Source organism: Blennius ocellaris (genome assembly GCF_963422515.1).
Source record: "Blennius ocellaris genome assembly, chromosome: 7".
In the NCBI taxonomy this organism is placed as follows: domain Eukaryota; kingdom Metazoa; phylum Chordata; class Actinopteri; order Blenniiformes; family Blenniidae; genus Blennius; species Blennius ocellaris.
This window is the reverse complement of record NC_137656.1, coordinates 12,702,297-12,724,374: the sequence shown is the minus strand read 5'-3', so window position 1 is coordinate 12,724,374 and position 22,078 is coordinate 12,702,297. Positions and strand designations below refer to the sequence as shown.

General features: G+C 38.7%; 1 protein-coding gene across 1 annotated transcript in view; it reads left to right on the top strand.

Annotated features, from left to right (window-relative positions):
• grid2 (glutamate receptor, ionotropic, delta 2) overlaps window positions 1–22,078 on the top strand; it is a gene marked incomplete at both ends in the record, with an annotated part of 484,572 nt that overhangs the window by 392,625 nt on the left and 69,869 nt on the right. Inside the window, one exon of the mRNA XM_080499738.1 lies at window positions 17,748–17,886. Coding sequence (XP_080355864.1) covers window positions 17,748–17,886 — 139 coding nt within the window. The remainder of the gene's footprint in view (window positions 1–17,747; window positions 17,887–22,078) is intronic.

Below are 22,078 nucleotides of genomic sequence, written 5' to 3'. Positions count from 1 at the left end.
ATGTTATTCCCATTTGTCCCTCATTTTTCAGGTTTGTAAAGCAACCTCAGATACTGTATGTCTGTGTGGTGCTTTGCTCCAACAGGACCCTTTTTTTGTCATAATTAGATCCTATCGATTAAATATATTCCACTGAAATGAAACTTTTAGTCAAAAGGAAATACTTTTATTGAATGATGGATACTTTTCATTAAACATGACAATGACTAACTCAAAGGATGTTCAAAAGGGAGCAAAAAAATACTCTTGCATTAAAGTTCATTAAAATTATAGAAACCCTCTCTGTAAAATGCATTTCTAAACTCGGCAGTTATCCAGCCTCATAGATAGCCTCGTGGCAAAATGGCCAGCAGTTTAGTTCGAGGCAAAAGCTTGTTTGTTTGCAGGTGTGGGATGGTGCAGCACTCACAGAGTGTGACTGATATGGACAGAAGAAAGAAAAACACTTTGCCTGATAGCAAAAAAGTCCAACCATTCATCCATCTATTATAACATTATATCTGCCTTAAGGTTATGTGGCCCTGGAGGCGGGCTCACCTATAAGGTGCAAATTCTCCCACTTGGATTGTTCAAGGTTCACCAGCATCGTTTTGGCATGCTCTAGATCAGGGGTCCTCAATAGGCGGCCCGCGGGCCAGATGCGGGACATGTCTAAAGGAAGACTTGGAAGCCGTTTATTTTTAAGCAACTGACTGACAATCAACCCCAGTTTGTTATGTTATACAAACCTAATTATAGACTTAACAGACAGATACATGGACCCTGCATGATCACATTATGTCCAATAAGATGAATCCCCCCAGCAAGTGATGCCTCTATGATGCCTTTATAACAAGATGTAGACCAACATAAAGGTCCTAGAAATGTCTTCACTCAGTGGTCAAACGCTCACATTCCTCACTTGTAGTAAGTACAACAACACAAAATGATCCATTGGCATCAAGAGGGAAAATAACTGGTCACTGTGAACAACTAATTTGCTTTGCTTTATTATCTGGACTATTGTAAGAAGCTTTCGTTACTTAATCTGAAATGTTGCTCTGGTTTTCCATGTTAAATTTTGGTAACAAACATGACATTTTGCCAATATTTTAGTCCTATTACTCCAAGCACATTAAGTTAGTATAAAATATTGAAGGACAACCTGTCTTTGTTTTTATTGCATTACTGCGGTACGACAGCTATGTTGGTCGTCAACTTTTTGCTTGGTGTTGCCCAGTGTCCTTTCACTATACTTGTCAAGGTGTGAAGTACAGTAAATGTTGCCTCTCACATGCTGTTTATACTTTTTTTTTTACATTTTTCCTTCTGTTTTCTCTGCCTTAAATGTCTAATAATAGTGGATAAGTTGTGGAAGTGTCTCCTGCTGTTCATTGTTCTGCAGTAAATGTCACATGCAGCTGTAGACTGCAGTGAGATAGAAGGGGACAAAAAGGCAAAGCCGACAAACATTTACAGAGTGAAAGAAATCCTCACGCCGAAGTGCATGTGACACTCGTTCTCGCCTTGGTTTTACTGTCACGATGTTGACTAAATATTGGTATTTCCCTTGAATTGTGTGTCTGTCAAAGCAACGCTGCGCACTGTACACTGCAATTTGCTGCTCTTGCATCACCCAGTCTTTTCTTCAGCAAGTCACAAACTGTAGCTACCAGGGACAGTAATGAGGAGGGTGGCTTCATTCTAATGCAAGCATATTTATTTTTAGGCCCTCTGTTGTTAACTGCCTTAGATAAACAGACCATTTTATTTCCCAGTGAATGTGTGGTAAAGGTCAGGCTCTGAGCAAAAGGCAACTGGAATTAACAATGGATTTAATTGCTTGGCTAACTGCTTGATGGATGTTGGTCTCTTAGTAACTTTTTTGCACAGCTTTAATTAATTCACAATTGTTTAAGGGTAACTGAGTGAACTTGTGATTTGGGAAGGGAAGAAAATAAAACAGTTAATTACAGAATTTGAATCAGAACAGAATCTATTGCCATTGTTTCAAAAGCAGGGAGAAACGCTGCAGTTCTAATCAACACACACACACACACACACACACACACACACACACACACACACACACACACACACACACACACACACACACACACACACACACACACACACACACACACACACACACACACACACATTGTTGTATATTTGTTGCAGCAAAGGCTTGTTTATCTTTATGCAAACATGAAAACAGACATGGTGTAAACGTCACCGCCTTTATACTTCCATGCATACCATGTGGTGGAATGAGCATTTGGCATTTGATCCACTCGGGGGAACCACTCCAGATCATCAAAGTGACCAAATATCAAGAAGTAAAACAGTCAATACCTCCATGTTCACTGTTGGTTTTGATGCATTTGTCCACACCAATACCTTTCAGAATATGGACTAAACATTTTAATGATACAAACACACTGCATCCATATGCATAGCATTGTGTATAAACATCCTTTAAATGTCTCGGAGGAGGGAACTGGCTGTTTCTGATTTGCTCTGCCACCCTTACCACATGCCCCATGTCCTTTATTTACTCCACTGGGCACGCAAAGAACCAAACAGTGCAGAAGGAGGTTAGGTGGTTCTTCATGATACCTGCAGCCGAAACAAACAGCAGAGCTAATCCCTTCATTACCAAAATCTCTGTAAGAAATGGAGCCTTGATTACACTCAGAAACCTTCAGTGCTTCCAGATAATTGTGAGATTTATGTGGTCATTAATTTGTGTTCACAAGGTACCTCCTACTCAACCAACCCCCAGCAAAACATATCAGCCAAATGGAAGAAGTAGAAAAGAGGATAATAGAAGGTAGGTCAGTCAAAAGAGATCAATCTGTGGGAGAGCTGAGTGCTACACACCTTGTTAGACACCTTGATAATGCTCAGTTAGGCATTCTAATGTCTGCCAAGATAGGATTACATAAAAACAGAAGGTTTGTGAGTAAAGAAGAGGTTAATGTCCCACAGTAGGCAAAATGACGTGGGTGCTGATGAGTGGAAATAAATATATATACTGTACATACATACATTGTACTACTCTGCTCAGCTTCTTCAGCAAAATTGGGCATAGATAGGACATGCTCAAATCTAAAAGACACAGCATTCTACTCAAATCCAAATGAGTATAAGTGTCAACTGACAACTCCAATTGTTGATTTATGCTGGTCTATTGAAATGATGGGAATCCAGTGATTTGTCTTAAGTGAGAACAAGTTGGTACCTATATAATCCAGTTCAAATGGCCCTCACTACAAGAGAAGCTCAGTTCAATGTATGCTCCCAAGGTACATACATCACTGGCTTGAGATCTCTGGTAAGTCAGAATTTAGATGCTGAAACATGTTTTAATGACTCACTACAGTCTAAACTGGTTTATTACAACTTCTTTGTATCATGATGATCTAGTTTTTCTCAGGATGAAGAGGAAATAAAATAAACAGAGTTCCACTGCCATTGTGTTTATTCTTCATCATATGTTTTACAATCTATATACAGAAATATATATGATTACACCCTGACTTTAGTGTGTGTACAAAATCAAACTTGCAAAAGCAAGTTTGAACCTATTGTGATAATTAAACAACGTATAATGATGTAATTTCTTTTCTTTTTACTGAACACTGTGAAAAAGACTTCCATTTACAATAATAAAAAGTATTTAACAATTTATTGATTTGCTGCAGAAAATAGTATTGAATCGCAAGATGAGGGAATAGTGAATGACTTTAAGGAATTAAATATTTAAACTCATGTAGGATTCAAATAGAGGTTTAGCAGCTTGCATGCATGTGTGTGCATTGCGCACACGCGCACACACGCACACACTTACTTACAAGAGGTTGCCTTTGTAGGAAAACTATCATTTTCACCAAAAAGGGTATGTCTGCAGAGGTCACATCCTGTTGATGACCAGTGTGAGAGAAAGTGTAGGTGGGATGAAAAGCTCGAGGATGAGACCAGAACAAATTGCATGTTATTGGACTTTGAATGAAAAAAACAAAAAACACCCGAACCACTAAATAAATGTGTTGCTCACAACAGTAAGAATTTTATTTTCATTTATTTGTACATTTTTCAAAAACATAGGAAGACACCATCTTGAGCTTTAATCGTGTGAAATAAAGGACATTTTATTAACAATGTCGGAAAATGCAAATTGCAAACTAAAAAAAATATAGCCCAGCCCCTTTTCAACCAGGCATCAGAAGCTATATATATATATTATATCCACTGAACATATGGATATTACTGCAGTCCTGCATTTTATATAGCCGTTAATTATATTTCCATACAGACTGTGCTTGCTCTGCAGTTTATTGACCACAAACTCAAAAAAGCAACATTAAAAACTGCCACAATACAGATATTTCATTAAAAACAGTCAGATCAGGTCAATCACACTCATTAAGAGGTGGAAGCTGAGATGAAACATTGTAAGATGTGAGACAGCTAAAACAGGCAATGCATTTTTGAAGAATGCAGCATGCATCACTTGGTTGTTAATGGATTCACAGGTTTCTGATCTGCCACAAAAAATGTGGACTTGTCCTCCTTCAAATAAGGGTGGAGGAGGAATGAGACAAGATGTAAGAGGATTGACAGGATGTGGGGGGCAGTGGGAGTCTTGTAAAATTGAAAATGACATTGTTAAAATTGAATATGAGCGACTCAAACAGTCACTATCAAGTGAAAGGTCTTGAAAGTGCACACACATTTGCCGGTTTGTGTTTGTGTGCACGGGAATGCACACTTCCAGTCCTGTCAGAGTAAAATTGCTTCAAGAACCATCCGTCTGAAGTTGCTCTCAAAGAACAAGACACGGTGAATACATGTGATGAGACCTCAGCACTGTTGTGCACGTTGAAAACAATTTGCATGTGCAAATGAACCTCTTTTTAAGTGTGAGATAGGCTAATTTACTTGATTTGTTTTTGGTGTTTGTTTTTGGTGAATGGTATTTTGTTTTCACTTTATCTTAACAGTGTAAGTTTTAAATATCCAGAGCACTTGGATTATTTCTCATTTTTATTGTCTGAAAACAACCTTTGAAATTCAATGCAACTTTGAAGTAACACAGGTTTACTAATGACACACATGCCTCACAAGAAACAACCCAATATAAAGTTCCGTGTTGTAAGTGTTTTCTTAGGTTCTCTAAAGGTTGTGCAAGATTAAGAAACAGCTCATATTATCACAGTTGGGGTTTTTTTTGGTTTTTTTAGCAATCTCCACATTTCAAAGGTTAGACACCCTTAATTTTGCCCTTTGTACAAATGTATTAAAAAAAATGCTTTCTATGCATGAAGAGAAGCCTCACCTTCCTGCTGGCTGTTGTAACCCTTATTTTATACACAGATTGTATTGATCAATATATAGGAGACAAGCAGGGAAACACACCCTGTAAATAAGCTCAAAGAAACTTCTGCTGACTCCCTCATTTTACGTTCCTTTCAACTGTGAAAAGGAGGCAAAACTGCTGATGGAGCTTGAAGAAAGGGGGAGAAATGAGTGTTTCTTTAATAAGTCCAATGTCAGGCGATTTCTGCATAAGGCACATACACGTGCAAGTACACAAATTCCGACTAGGGCTCCTGCCCTGTGCCATTCTGGTAGGGAACTTGGACGTTACCAAACTTAAGCATACAGACTTACAGGTGCAGACATATACAAACGCCAGCACAGTAAAAAAAAAAAAAAAAAAAAAAAAGCCTGAGTTTATCTCCAGTCTCCACACTTGGTCTGTTGCAGCCTGGAACCTCACCAGCTGCTCCTCCCTCATTCATTTTAAGAAATATGAAACACTTCTCCAAACCCAAAAAGCAGCAGTTTAATGAATGTTTACAAGCGATGATGCAGCAAGTTGGTGTCTCTGAAGGGCAGGTGCACAAACTCATGAGTGGGTATTAGTGCATTTATGTTTAGTAAAACTGCAGAACAAAACTTTGTACTGAAAAGTAAGTCCATAAAATGTACTGCAGCTTCAGCACTTTTAAATCTCGGAACACAAACTAAACAAACAAAACAAACTTTTTTACCACATTTCCATAATCAAACGCTAACATAGTAAAACGAGGCACAACCATATGACTTGCATAAATTGTTCGACTCATACGTATTCAATAGATAGTTAACCCTTAGCAAAGGCTGTGATCTAGAATTTGCCACAAACCTATAAGGAAACATGCACAATCAGTTAACGGGTCAGATATAAAGACCAAAAAAAGCCTTAACATCAGAACAGTGTTTAATATTCAACAGAAACTAATACAGCCCTGAAACCGAATCTCTGACTCTGCCAACTGGTCCAGCTGTTACATTTTGCATTCAGCTCACACACAAATATTTGCATTATAACCAAAACATGATTATCCATCTAATTTGTGTAGGTCTTCTGCAAAACAGCTCTGACCTGTTTAGGAATGTACTTTAGTACACCCCTAAGTGTGTGTTGTGGTATCTGGCACCAAGATGCTTGCAGCAGAGCCTTTAAGTCTTGGAAGTTGTAAGGTGGGTCCTCCATGGGATAATACGCATCAGTGAGCTTTGGCCGCCAACGATCGCGTTCCCTTCCTTGAACCACTGTTAACAGTTAGTGAACATTGTAAACCATGAGCACATTTCACAAGATGTGCAGTTTTTCAGACTCTCTGGCCCATCATAGAGGAAACGTTCACTTGCTTTATATTCCTCCCGTTACAATGTGCCATGTCGAACAGACAATTGATGTTAATCACTTCATCTCTCTGTCGTCATAATGTATTGGGCTCTCAGTTATACCCAGTCATTTTGCACTTGATCGCACTCAAACCGGCTATTTTGGATGTGGTCGAAGGTTTTAAAAACTAAAACCCAGTCGAACTAGTGAAAGGATCAGTTATTCAAAATATTTGTCATGACAACTTTTTTTTTTTTAATATGCAAAAATGTATGAACTATCGTTTGATGACGTGGGTCCCTAGGGGTGGATAGATGGATGGATGATGGAGATTTTTTAAGCTACTCTTTCAGAACACTTATATTTCTTCTAATTCATAGAGAAGAGCTGAACTGTATTGTCATGTTATGAGTTGAATACTGCCTATTAAGACTGCACCAAGAGTCTGAACAACCCCAGCTCTGTCTGTACTATTTTCTTTTGGAAAGATAAGTGGAGTAGCTGGTACACCAGCTCTCAGCCTGACCGCTGTTGAGATGGTTTTGATAATCACTCTGGCCCTTGGGTGACAGACTGCCAGTTTTACTAAAGCATGACTGTGCTTTTTTGTTTGTTTGTTGTTGTTTTTTTTGTTTTTTTACAATGCATGTGTGTGACACATTGGATTCTAATGGATGTAGCTAACTGCATGTAGCAATTGTGTGCACACAGTGGTGTTTTTTCTAGCTGGGTGTTATATTGAAGCTACTCTCTCTCTCTCTCTCTCTCTGAACTCCTACAGTAAGTAAGTGAAACGTACTTTATTTGAACACAATAGATTTAGATGGTAACAGCTGGACATATCCACAGAGCTATAGACTGAGCCACAGCAGCAGTAAAAGCCTAAGCGATAACCTTACCCAGTCACAACATCCCCTGTCATAGTCAGACACAGTTGTTGCATCTGTGTTACAAGCAGCAGCTGCATATGGTCAGAGATCAACCTTTTGAAAGGAAATGCATCAAAGCCCTGTGCAGTATCACATCTCGTCCTCCCATAGTAGTCTGTGTTTTATGAATTTTACCATAATGAGGCCAACACTAATATAAAGAGATCTAAAGAAAAAACAAATCTCACAGCAACATTATAGAATATACTTTAATAAAATCAACTGATAACAATCACATATAGAACGAATGAACGAACAAACAAACGGAATTGGCTTTGAGTGCGCATATTCCTTAATTTATTTAATTTGCAATCGCTGGCATGAAATACTGAAGTCTAAGCATCTGTATGAAATCAACCTTATGGACTTTGATACCACAAAGGTTGTAAGAAAAGACTTGTAAGTGTATGAGTACAGCACAGTCAGTGCCATCAGTGCACCAGCTTCCTTTTTCTCTTCCAACAATATCATCATTACAAGCAAAAATCCAAAGTCAACTAGAGAGAGAGAGAGAGAGAGAGATGCTCTGCAAACTGTTGGAAAAATGAATTTGTCAACTTGCTGTTTCCAATTAATTGTAGTCTTTGGTTGAAGATCATCAAAACGTTTCTTATTTTTTTTTGATGTAAAACATACTATCTCTCATGAAGAGGACAAGAGTGAAATGAATTAATGAGGTGTCGTGTTATCTATTAAACTGCTAAATACACACCAGCCCGCTTGTGTGCAGTGCACTGGGACAAGCATATTGCCCCCGCTCTGCTTTGCACACACTGTGTGTCTCTTGCGCACATGCAGACACAGCTGATATTTGCATGGTGAGCACACTCTGCAGCACGGCAAGTGTGGGAATCATTTACATTTCAATCTTTTAATTTGCTTCTTTTTGGTGAAATTGACCTGACTTCCAAAAGCTAACCGCAGTGAGTACAGAACCCTATTCCAGCGTCGTCCCCCCTAAGGGCAGTTCTGTACAATTTGAATATCTTTTTTTTTTTTCTGGTTGTAGCTCATTTTTCTATTACACACATTGAACTCTCATGGGTTTTTAACTTAAGCCATGTACTGAACATGTCGACTCTGCAAAGATAGAGTTAAAGACATATTGAAGTTAAACTTCACAATGTAAGAAAATCGAGGTAAAATTAGTTCTTCGGCTTCATAATTGCAATGTGACAGGGTGCTGAAAATCTGAGCAAGACTGAAATTGTTTAATATACCAAAACCAATCATTTGCTTCACAAAAATGTCATCAATCTGGGGTCCAATTTACTGGGTGGATTGTAGGAGATTTGCAGACACCTCCCCCCATCCCTACCACCACCACCCCTTTTGGTCGATGCATCCCTTTTTGATACTGAGGGATGCAATCATTATCACTGTTTAACCCTGCATTTTAAAATCAAAGTAAGACAAAGCAATCAGCATTGGGCAACCAAAAGTGCAACTCAAACCATTCCTTCTAAACTTACACTCAAGCCACACACCACTTACCTCAAAATATGTTGTCAATTTTGCTTGAATACCAGGCAAAGTGTCTATAGCATATATTGTGGTGTTTTGCTGTCTTGGTTTATTATTTTTTCCCCTTAAAAAAACTGCCATAACCTCTTTGTTATAAGGATTGCAATCAATAAGAAGTAATTATTAATTGGATAAAATAGCTCCTCCTAAATATTCATTTTGCACTCACTCTTGTAACATCTAAATGCAACTTTTCTGTATTAAGTTCTTGTGGCAAAGAGCCTGCTGAGAAGGGAGATGCCATTAGGCATATCGCAAACGTCATGCATCTCAGCTCAAATGCACAGCATCACCAGCCTGCTGGTTCCTTTTAATGGGGGCACTTGGTGGCTTGAAAAAATTGCTAACTGCATGGAAAATCCGTCCTCACTTTGGCTGATAGTCAGGAGTATTAGAGGTGGCACATGCACAATAGAGAGATTGAAAAGTGGTAGGCAGCAGGGGTGCTGGAGGAGCGATGCAGGCGCTCTGACATCGCCCCCTCCTTTTTTTCTATTCTCTCACCGTTTCCCTCTCCACCACCTCGGTAATATGTCTTTTCTAAGTTGTTTTTTTTAATATAAATATATATTCATAGGTCTATATAAAATCACTGGGACACCGTCAGTCAATCGTGATTGAGGTGCTAGAGTAGAAATAGATGGTTTAAAAATAAATAATGATTCCAGCGAGTCATCAGATGGTAGAGAGTTATAATCTGAGGAAAGCGGAGGTGCTTGCACAGCGGTGAGATTTGAAGCTTTACAAGCAAGCCACACATATATAAAACCCTTCTGGATGTGCCCACCGCTCGACCGGCTTCAAAGCTCCACTCATCCGGAGCTACCTTTAATGCAGAATGTCAACAAGCATTGGGAGAAGAGGCAAGGAGCAGAGGAATGTAGTAAGAGATGCAGAGAGAGGCGAGGAGAGGAGGTGAATCACTGTATCAGGTGGAGAAGCGGGGATTGTGTTTGATGCAGACGAGTTGGCTTGAACAAGAATTTTCAGTTCCAGACCTGCATGAAGCCCCTGGATCTAATTACCATCCCTGTGTTTACCTGCACTTTTTGTATTCCAAGCCAAGCTTACTCCCATAATCCAAAGACATGCTTGTAACGTTAAATGTAGATTCAAGGGTGCGTGAGGGTAATTATGTGTATGTCTCTGTGTTTGCCCTGTGATGTAGTGGCAGCCTGTTGAGGCTTTATCCTGCCATTGGATTCACTTGTCTTGTAATGACACATGCATAATGATGTCCATTTCTTTATTTATTTTTGTTTCAAACACGAGATTTGACACAGGCAAAAGGGACTAAATGCCGTGAATATACTAGTACTCATATTTACTGGCAGTTGAATTTAAGGCGGGTGTGCAGATTTACATTACATTCAGATAGTTTGACCTGCTTTAATCCATGTTTATAAGAAATATTCTTTTTGTTTTCTCACTGTTCCTTTCAATTGGAGAAGATCAACTCAGACAACATAGAGCCACACGGTGTGAATAATCTTATTTTAGCTGGATTTTTGATGGGATCTTGTGGTGCTTTGTTAATGAAGAAATATATGTGTGTATATATATATATAATTATTATTATTATTTTTTTTTTTTATAAGGTGTTTGATGTTTGAAGAGCCTCATCTCTTTGAGAGTTTGAGAGACTCCAGACATCATTACTTCGTTTAAAGCCTTAAAACTGAACTAAAAAAAACCCCAAAACATCTTCACTAAATTACTTGAAATGCTGTTGTGGGTATTTCTCTAAACTGAAAGATAGGCCAGGTTTATGGTGTGGGATTATTGGACTAAATATTGTTTTAGTTAAAAATATAACTGTAACACAAACAGGGAAAATAATGATCTTCATTTCTTTGTTTACCATCATGTAAATGTATCTGTTGTCTAACAGAAAAGACAAATGTGAGTAGTTCAACAATGCTTGAAGTGGGTCTTCGGCCTCGTTTAAAAACAACCATCAACTGAAAATGATCGCTGTATGCACAGAAATGCCACAAATACTGAAAACCATGTGGTTTCTTTCGTTTCAAGATGGAGAAGTTTCAAAAGCTTGTACCCTGGAAGTCGTTTTCAAAAATTTATATTTTCAGTGACTCCCGAAGCCCTTGTTGAGTAGACGTAGAGCTGTTTTCACTCGAAAATGTGAAAGCGGTGGCTCATTCAACTGACTTTTAAATCAGTTCAGGTCGCGGGGTTAAGGGTTACATGAGTGGTAACTGGAAAAGATTAATCTTTCTTTGACGCTTGCTTTATCGTGTGAGGGCGAGGCAGAGTTGGAGTTGTTCTCAGACGGCAATGAGCTGCTGACCTATCAAGCGGCTGGCTACCTTCAAAAGAGACAGGCAATCACAATAATTCACATATGCATGCATCTACAAATCACCTATGAACCAGGATTGTTTGTTTTTAAAACTCTACAGTAAACAAACATGCTAACATCTCACAGAAAGTTTTTTTATTTGTTTGTTGTTGTTTTTTTGCTGGAAGGCAAAATTACTAACCACCCCATTGATACTTAGAGATGCTTTCCCATGGTAACTATAGCGGTGAGAGTTTCGTAGAACTATTTATAAGAACTCCTTGTTCTAATGTTTAGCCAAGATATTGTTCACCTCATCACTTTTCAGCTGTGAGAAAGTGAAATTGTCCAAATGATAGTAAGAAGAAGAAAATAGCCCTCTTACATCATTTTGTGGTAGGATTGCAAGTGATTCCAACTGGGAGCTGACATCAGCTGAACATATTCTTGCTCTCCTTTACTTGTTTAAAAAGCTCTAATGAACTGCTCTACTCCCCTTTCATCCAAGAATATTGAGAGAGTGACACTGTATCTTTGAAGTGAAGCCTCAAAAGGGTCTGCAACAGGAATGTAGATTTTTTTTAAATGAAGGCACTTTTGATAGAAGTGAATTTTCAGAATTGTGGACAGAAAAGATTCCATTCCTCACTTTCTGAAGCAGTTGAAAAAGGAGGAAGGACTGACTCTTCAAGAATATTCCTGTGCATGCTGGTACAGAGCACCTCTCACCTCTCGTCTTGAGCTGTATTTTAGACCAACAAACGTTTGAGTGATGGAGCTTGTTTATGCTGGCAGCATGCGATAGGGATTGGAAAAGGCATTGTCTATCAAGCAGAAACAGAGCTAATTCATATCTACCCTGCATCTTTCTTTAAACAGTTCATTCCCAATATTTTATTTGCCCTAAATTGCTGATGTTTACAAAGGAATTGAATCTCTTCAATATCTAGTTTTACTTGCTCATCCATCCCATGTAGAGTAACATTTCACTGTGCTGGGTTTTACCAAATGTCTTCACATTGCATATGTCTGCCTTAACCCATGTAGGATCATATACACAACATTTAATGTCACAGTATTCTCAGTATTGATTTTGTAAAAAAAAAAAAAAAAAAAAATGTTGACAGTATTTTCACAAAATGCTTATATGATTATAAAGGTTAAAAGATTAATAGACATAATAAGTGATCAAAATCATTGTAGTCATGCTATATATTACAGCCATCAACGTATAGTGAGTACGGAAAGTATTCCAATACCTTACTTTTTCACTCTTTGTTGTATTGCAGCCATTTGTTAAAATCAATTAAGTTCATTATTTTCCTCAATGTACAGAATGCAACCCATTGACTTAAAAACAAAATTGTAAACATTTTTGCAGAATGAAAAAAATAAAATAAAATAAAATAACTGGAATATTACATGACCATCTGTATTTAGATCCTTTGTTGTTACACATTTAACTCAGGTGTTGTCCATTTCTTCTGATCATCCTCAAGTAGGTTCTCCACCTTCACTGGAGTCTGGCTGTGTTTGATTATATTGAGTGTACTTGATTAGCAAAAGGGCACACACCTGTCTATATAAGACCTTAAAGCTCACATTGCATGTCGGAGCAAATGAGGATTATGGGATTGAAGTTAAATGCTGGGAGAGTTCAGAGACAGTATTGTGTCAAGGCACAGATATGGCCAAGGTTACAAAAGAATTCCTGCTCCACTTAATGTTCCTAAGAGCAGAGTGGCCTCCATAATCCTGAAATGGAAGTCATTTGGGACAACCAGAACACTTACTAGAGCTGGCCGTACGGTCAATCTGAGCAATCACAGGTGAAGAGCCTTAATCCTTACTTTATAGGTATTATGAGGGGCTGCAGGAGCAAACCGAAGTACCTGAAAACAACCCATGCATAGACGAAGAGATAATCAAACCAGGGATCTTCTCACTTTGAGGCGGGAGCACAAACCTATATCGCCAATATCAACTGTACCCTTTAACTCATGATCTGATTTTATTTGATTATTGAAATCTCACCAGTGTAATGGGATGACCTGTATCAGCTGTACAGTGTAAATACATTTTCAAGGTTTATGGCCATTTAAATTGTATGATGTCTGCTTCAAAAAATGTTTAAGACAATATGTCTTAGACTTATTTTACATAAATAGAATATTAAACTTAAAGTTTATTCTTTTTGTTGATGAGCCAATATAATAACCAACCAAGGGGAAGCTGATACATAATATCTAATGCACAATATTAAAAGAAAACTATGCCACTCTTTTCCCTGCTGCTAAAAGCAAAGTGGGCTGGTTTCAAGCACCTCATTCGATTTACTGCACCATCCTCCAGATCAAGGGCATTTGGCCTCATCATCGCCCTCTCTGATTGGTTTGGCTTGGAGCGGTCTCATAGATCTGAGAAACTTCAGAAATGAGCAGATGTCTGTGTTTATCTGTGTGTGTTTATTTTCACGAGTCGCCTTGCAATGGTCCGTTTTCAAGTTCAATAGTGGGGGTGTTCAGGGCACAGGAGGACACTGTGATCTGTGATCACTTTCTATAGGTGCAACAAAACTTGGTACAGACATATCTCACTCAGGGACTAAGTTATTGTATTCTGTTCTGTTCTGTTCTGTTCTATGTTTATATGTCTATTTGATGAACTGGTGACCTGCCCACTGTGTACCCTGCCTTTGCCCATAGTCAGCTGGGATAAGCCTGGCAGTCTGAGTTGTTGGTTGCTGCCTCTTGACCAGGGGCACGCAGCAGGGTCTGAGGTGCACCAGGTTGTGGTCTGATCCGCCAAGGGGGGGGGGGGGGGGCAGCCAGCTATATGCCTCCTTGATGTTACAGTAACATACAGCAGATCTGACATTCTTGCCTCTCTGGGTGGGTGGTGAGTGTAGAGGCCATGGTGACATGGTTCATAATATATTAGTGTAGCCTGTTTCTTCATTGAAATGTTGCATGATTTACCTCTATTTACCTGCAAAACAGCACAAGGACTACTTTTCTAGAATGAGTTTGCCATAATAATTCCAATTACAGGTTATGCTCATTTAGACTGGTGTCCAGAGAAATGGTGAAAAGTTATTTGTGCTCCAGTATAGCAGAGAAGTGAATAGGCAGAGAAGCAGGAGAAACAAGGTGTTGAGATTGGGGAGATATATTAAGTGGACATAATAGGGTGCTTTTGAAGCAGCCTACCTGTGTTCACCAAAGAGCTGCTGCGACATCTCAATGTTGTATACACACATGCAAATGGAGCCACATGCACACTCTTAGCCTTTGAAAGAAGTTTTTTAGGATGTCAAGCAGTGGTAAAAAGCTTGAAATAGGGCCGTATGAAGAGAGGTTTTATTATTCTAACGCCTGCATATAGGCATAGCCATACAGTATATATAAATATTTTGGAAAATAAGTCTAAATATTCTGACATTACGTATAACCTAAGAAATGTTGAATCTGCACTGAGTCAGAAGAAACCCATCACATTTTACTTCAAGCAAACACAGCACTATTCCTCTGTGAGTCATTGTGGTGATTGTACACTACACTTCTCTCAGATGAATTAGTAATTAATCACTAATGTAGAACACACACACATAACATTTCCATGCTGTCATTTATGGTTGCTGACAGTTGAAAAAGCCCATATGGGTATGTGCAGCCTGTTCACTTTCGCATGACATTTGATTTAATTGCTTGAAGTGTTTGCTGAAAGCTGCATTGCTCCTAAATGCTAACATCTGCTCATGTATTTCTCCCCGTATGAACAATGGTTGTAGCATATGCTTTATTTGTACACTTATCTGTCAGTATGAGCGTGTGGTGTGTATAATCATTTACATAATTTGAAATAACGTGATAACTCAGTCAAGAATGGGTTATCACGTGGGAAGTGGGCGATTACCTTTGCCTTTGCATTGGGAGAAAACAGTCATCAACATTAGTTTACAAAGCTGCTCCATCAAAAGTGTTTAAGAATATATATATATATATATATATATATATATATGAATTTCATAATAACTTTTCCACCTGAACTGGCTTGCTTCATTGAGCAAAGAGTTTCAAAAGAGCAAATGTGTGAACCACTTCAGCACATCTACCTCTTTCTTTCACTCTCAGATATGTATTCATATATAAAACAAATGACCTTTTCTGAAAGTCTGTTGTAAGTCATTTAATTTCCACGTTGTCTGGATACAATGAGAACAGTAAAATGGCTTAAAGAATAAAACAAATGTCTGCCCGTCTTAAAAAGTCAGTACATCTAGATGTCCGAAGTCAGCAGTGCTTCTTCCTTGGCTATAATAAATATTTTATAAAAGTCACTTGTGCAGCCAGAAATCAACATGGAAAATGGTTCAGAGACTTGACAATAGTAATTCCTCTTTTTGTTTTTGTTTTTTTCTGACTCAATCTTTCAAATCCATTGCTGCTATGAAACGGAAATTTGCAAGGTGATATGACTCACAAAGGTCATGTTTTAGAAGCTATTGAAGTCCAAGATACTCCATTCAGTTTAGGCATAAATTTGGGACATTTTTGGCAGGCGGTATTATGGGGAAAAAAACTGTGCCTGCTGGTTGCATTCATCCATGGAAAATAGTCGGCTCAATTTCCCACTGGCAAATCCACAGTAATTTCTCATGAATAGTCAACTGTTTGAACTTCTGACAAAAAACATTATTTACATATTTATTCTATATTTATTCATAATACTTTTCTGATAGTTTGCTTTGACTAAAAGCTTGTAGAGTGATACACTGGCACGTATCCCCAATCAATCCACCTGATTGAGTAAATAGTAGAAGAAATGTATTTTAAAAAAAGAAATCGTAAACTCTTTTATATGTGACTGCACAAAATAGGAAATAAAGACTCGTGAAATGTCAAACACATGCAGCAGAATGTAATATCATCCATGCCCAAGGATAATTTGAACTGAATATAAAGTACAGTACTACACATTATAGTGCCTTCAGGCCTGTGGTAAAACCTGGTGTCAACAAAAAATGTATTGCCAAAGACTGATACAGAAAACCCTGAGAGAGCGAGAGAGAGAGAGAGGGAGAGAGAGAGAGAGAGAGAGAGAGAGAGAGATAACAAATTCAAATTAAATCAAATGCTATAAGCGTGCAGTACAGAAAAAGGCCTGAAAGGAAGATGGAAAAAGCCTGAACACAGTGAAGAAAGAAAAGGCGAGGAGATAAAGGGAACATGAGATTATGTGGGTGTCACGTATATTACGGAGTCCCGGCTGAAGATAGTGGGAGAGAGGGGAGTGGTCAGTCTCAGTCGACGTAGCAGTGATCCCAAGCTATGTGGATAAATGAGGGCAGTTTCTAACTGCCGTCACTAAAAGCAGTGAGAAATGGCTTGAACACCGATACTCAGTCATTAATGTGCAGATGAGTGTAAGTATATGTGTGTTCCTTTTGTATGCCTGCCCAACATTTGGGTAATGGCATAATCGTTTCAAACGATTATCCCACAAACTATTTGACAAGTATAGAAAGGCCAAAGACGAAGCTGCTCTGTTGTTTTACCCTGGTTAGTGCAATATCAATAGAAGTAGTTATCGTGGAACAGGGTTCGTAATGACAATCTTTTTCTCTCGTACAACTGAGCCGCTTTACTTTTTACTGTTGTACAATTAGTTTTCAGAGGACAAGACCAAATTATTGTTTCTTTAATTAATTTATTTTTTTAATAACACAAGACAGTGATAAAGAGATTGTATCTCTGAAGATGGACAAAACACATTCCATTATAATTTGCTTTGGGATCAGTGTAATGGGATGACCTGGCATCCATTAACATAATGTGTTCACTTTCATCACACTTGCTCTTAATCTATTGCAACTATAGAGCATGTTCCATTTCTTCACACTTCTGCTTTCAGTTTTTTGTATGAGGCCTGTGTATTGAGATATTGTCTGAGAATAAAATGTGGAGTGCACAGATTAATTTTTGATCTACCATACAATATGTTCCCTAACAGATATACAATTTCATATCTCAAATATGTGTTTTGTTGTGTTTTGTTTTGTGTGTTTCCAGAAAAGCTTTGATTCAGGTCTTTACAGTTTCTCGCACTTTGTTCTGCCAAATAAAGATCAAATCCATCCCTAAGTATCAGATCAGATCCTGTTAATCCAAACATAATCTTTCAGGATGTGTCTTGCTGTTTCAACAGCTTCAAGTTAATTGTTAAATTATTTTCTTTCTTTCTTTCTTTCTTTCTTTCTTTCTTTCTTTCTTTCTTTCTTTCTTTCTTTCTTTCTTTCTTTCTTTCGTTCTTTCGTTCTTTCGTTCTTTCTTTTCAGGTGGAGATGTTCCCTATACCACCCTTGCCACAAGGATGATGATGGGTGTTTGGTGGATGTTCGCGCTAATTGTCATCTCCTCGTACACGGCCAATCTTGCAGCTTTTCTCACCATCTCACGCATTGAAAACTCCATACAGTAAGTATTTGATTTATGTCTTTGTCTTATGTTCATGATCATTTCAAAATGGAACTTCAAAATGTTTTTTTGATTCCCAACTTTTCTTTTCAAAAGAATTGAATTGCACATTACAGTGATAGAAATGTAAAACCTCATATTTTTGACCTCCAATAAACAATATAATTAATGTTTAGGGAGAGTTGTAAGCTACGCCTCATGCATGAAGCAAAGAAAGACTAAGGACAAGAATGTGTGTATTTATGCATTATGTACACACACACTGACACACACCACACACTGATTCAGTGTGTCGTTGTGTGTTCCTGACAAATTGCTTGTAGCATGCAGAGACACACTGCAGTCTCCCTCAGTGTGCTTGATTGTTGCTTGGAGTGAAAATCCACTTTAACAGACAGGGGTAATGCATAAGAGGCAGCACACACACACACACACACACACACACACACACACACACACACACACACACACACACACACACACACACACACACACACACACACACACACACACACACACACACACACACACTTTCCTATTCTTTCTTTTTCCTGTCTCAATCCTTTCCTCCCTTCTCCTTCTTCAGTCCCATCGTAAGATAGTAATTTCCTGTCTGGCTCTCATCTGTGTGTGTGTGTGTGTGTGTGTGTGTGTGTGTGTGTGTGTGTGTGTGTGTGTGTGTGTGTGTGTGTGTGTGTGTGTGTGTGTGTGTGTGTGTGTGTGTGTGTGTGTGTGTGTGTGTGTGTGTGTGTGTGTGTGTGTGTGTGTGTGTGTGTGTGTGTGTGTGTGTGTGTATCATGTCTGCAGTGATGAATTGAGGCAGGATAACAACAAAAGAAAGAGAGGAAAGAAAAAACATACAAGAAAGTGTAAGCATGTTCCATTCAGATATCAAGATGAGTTGTGAAGCCCTCCACAATCCTTGTTCAAAATCTCTCTCCCTCTCCCTCTCTTTCTCTCTCTGTCTCTGCACTCACACACATAGTTTATCCCTAAGCTCCATGGCCTTTGTTTATCTATCCTTGTGATAGTATGTTTGCCTTCTTCTCTCCTGGTGGCACAAGGAAACGCTCATCTCTCACTGGACTAATCAGCTTGCTGAAGCATCCGCTATGCCCGGCAGTGCCACATTTAATTGTGCTTGGCTTTGGAATAAACAACATTTAGTTCTTAAAATCTCATCACTATTTGTCTCTTAAGTCGCTTCCGTTCATTTCCCATTTGTCTGTCACTTTGCTTTTCTTACACTCTCCTGTCTTTGGCATCTTTTATCTTTAACTTTGGTCTCTCATTTCCTTATGCTGTCTATGATTTGCTCTTTTCCCCCACCACCTAATATTTCTGTCCCATCTCCAAGACAGTACATACATCTCTTTCCCTTGTTTTCACCGGCTTGTTTTTCCACCACTTAAATTTGCTGTCATTAATGAGTGCCTCTCAGTTTGCCTCATTCTGCATCTATTGAGCTAATTAAGGATTTCCATAAATTTTAATGCATTATCTTTAATGTGTTGACTCTTCTGGGGTCATTAGTGCTGTAATAGCCACCTCAATAGCAGCGCCTGTATGGCTTTAGGCCCCCAAAGATGGGTCATGGAATGAGTTGTGAGAGAGAATGTGTCTAAACTAAACTGCGAGTAATTGTAACATGTTGCACAGCTTCAATAGTTAGATGAAATAAACATAGCCGTGTGGAAATTGTAATGATGTGATTATGCAGTTTTATCTGTTAATACTTCATTAACAAATTTGCACAGATGGAACAAGACTGGGCGTACTTCTGTGATTGAGAGAGTGAATTAGTTTGTATGGAAAAGAGGAAGGAAGGAAGCAAAAGCAAAGGCAGGAAAAGGAGGTGAGGACTAGGGGAAAGATGCAGGCATTGCTCTTCTTCGTGTCTCCCAGCAGGGCAGACCGGGTTTTTAAGTATTAATGCCCTTATTTCATCCTGAAAATGAAATAACAAGTGTGCATTCAGAACCCTCTCTGGACTATTTCACGCTTGGATGTTTTCCCTCAATTTCTGTGCGAATCCTTGAGGAAAACTGTGAGGGATGGCAGGGAAGTGCAGCAAGGAGGTGGTGTGAGTGCAGAGTGCAAAGAGAGACAGAAAAAGGAATAAATATAATAAAGTGGGAATAAAGTGAGCAAATATGTGGAAGAAAAGACAAGACAAGTTCTGAAGAAAAGGAGAAGAAAAGCCAGGCGATAGACAAGGGAACACATACAAAAATTGAAGAAAAAAGATTGGAAAGCATGCAGGACAGGCAAAAACAATTTGGATTGTTAAGAGCTGGAGTGACAAAGTGTATTTTAAGGGGTAAAAAGTGAATCGAAAGACAGCATCTGTTGAGAGAGGGAAAAGATGGAGTAGAAGAATGTGAAGACTGAAAGATGGATGCAGTGTTTGAAGATAAAAAGCTTTCCGCTCCAACCTTGTGCAGCAGATGTCACATTTTACGGTTGATAAACTTTGCCAATAAAGTCAATCAGGTATTTTTATGCCTCCCCCCCACCCCGTTTGAGTGTGTGTCTTCACTTTATACTCTCAGGTGTGTGTATGTGCGTGCGTGTTGCATCACAGTGGTCAGCGGAGTGGCTAAGTGGCAGTAGCTCATTTGATTGTGTAAAACCTTGTGAAAGTCTTTGAAGGGCTTCTGAAGTCAAGATTAACTGTTACATCATCAGTTTAGTTTGCCAGTGGTGGGAGGAGGAAACAGCTGAAATAGCTCTACCTGGTGCCATCACATTCTCTTAACAGCATGAGACAACAGGTCAGTATTCACAAACTGTTGTAGCCACAAAATATTTCATGTAGGAATAAGCATCTGACTAGCACCCATCAATAAATATAATTTATGGCCTAAAGATCGGCCATTGGCAGTTTAGTCTGAGATGAACAGTGTGTGGGATGTGTGTAAGTTCAGAGGGGATCACTCCTGATGCAAATTGGGGGATAGCTCATCTTCACTTACATTTATACAAAATACAATTTGGCTGTTTGCGATAACGTGGAGGCATTCAAACTCCAAGCACAGGAAAGCCAATTTGATAGTAAATGACTGATGATAAGTTGTGGTGGACTTTTGTATTATCTTGAACTTTTCAGCATTCTCGTGCATCACTTGACATCAAACAACCAACTGTAATTTCTTTTATCAAAACTTGTAGACATTGTACTTCTTAACATGAAAAAAGAACACAAACTCTCTTTGAGCATCAGTAATTAAAAAATGTCAGATTTAATGGCCTTGTTTTGTATTTCCACTCTCTCTTTGACAAATAAATGTCAATATAAATATAAAGTTTTCTTATCTGCAGAAAGAAAAGATGCTGAGCCTTCACTGACTCATCATCCGGTCTCAATGTCAACATGTCTAAGTGTCTTTGGGCAAGACACTGAACCATGAGTTATTCATCATGTTGTGCGAGCACCTTGTGTGTGTGTGTGTGTGTGTGTGTGTGTGTGTGTGTGTGTGTGTGTGTGTGTGTGTGTGTGTGTGTGTGTGTGTGTGTGTGTGTGTGTGTGTGTGTGTGTGTGTGTGTGTGTGTGTGTGTGTGCGGTGCGCCTGTGTGGGTGTGTGGGTGTGTTGAAATAGTTGAACGTGACAGAGCATGTAAAGCATTGGGGAACCCTGGGGATCCTTTTCACCTTGTGTCAAGAGTTCTAACCACTATACGGCTTTTTTCAAAAATCTATAAACACTGAAATTACTAAACAGGTTCAATGTCCCAAGTGACGATCCTGTTGCATATTGTGTCTATTGGTAATACCTGAGAAACCCATAGAAATCTAGGCAATATCAACAAAAGCAAAAATAATAAATAACACTCACAAAATCTACTTCGGCCAGTGTCCTCTTAAAGGTCACAGGATTGTCCTTTTTCATGCTGTATGGCCACATTTCCTGAAAGCATTTTATTAGTGATACTTTTTACCAAATACAATCAGATGAGCAACTGTGCAGAAAAAAATCAGTAGGCTTATTCGAACAGATTCTCAGATTAATATGCAGAAGGTCTTTCTTTCCAGCCTTTTTTTTTTAATCTTTTCTCTGATCCTCAAACACTCATTTGCCAATTATCTCTCACACACAGATGCACACACACACACACACACACACACACACACACACACACACACACACACACACACACACACACACACACACACACACACACACACACACAC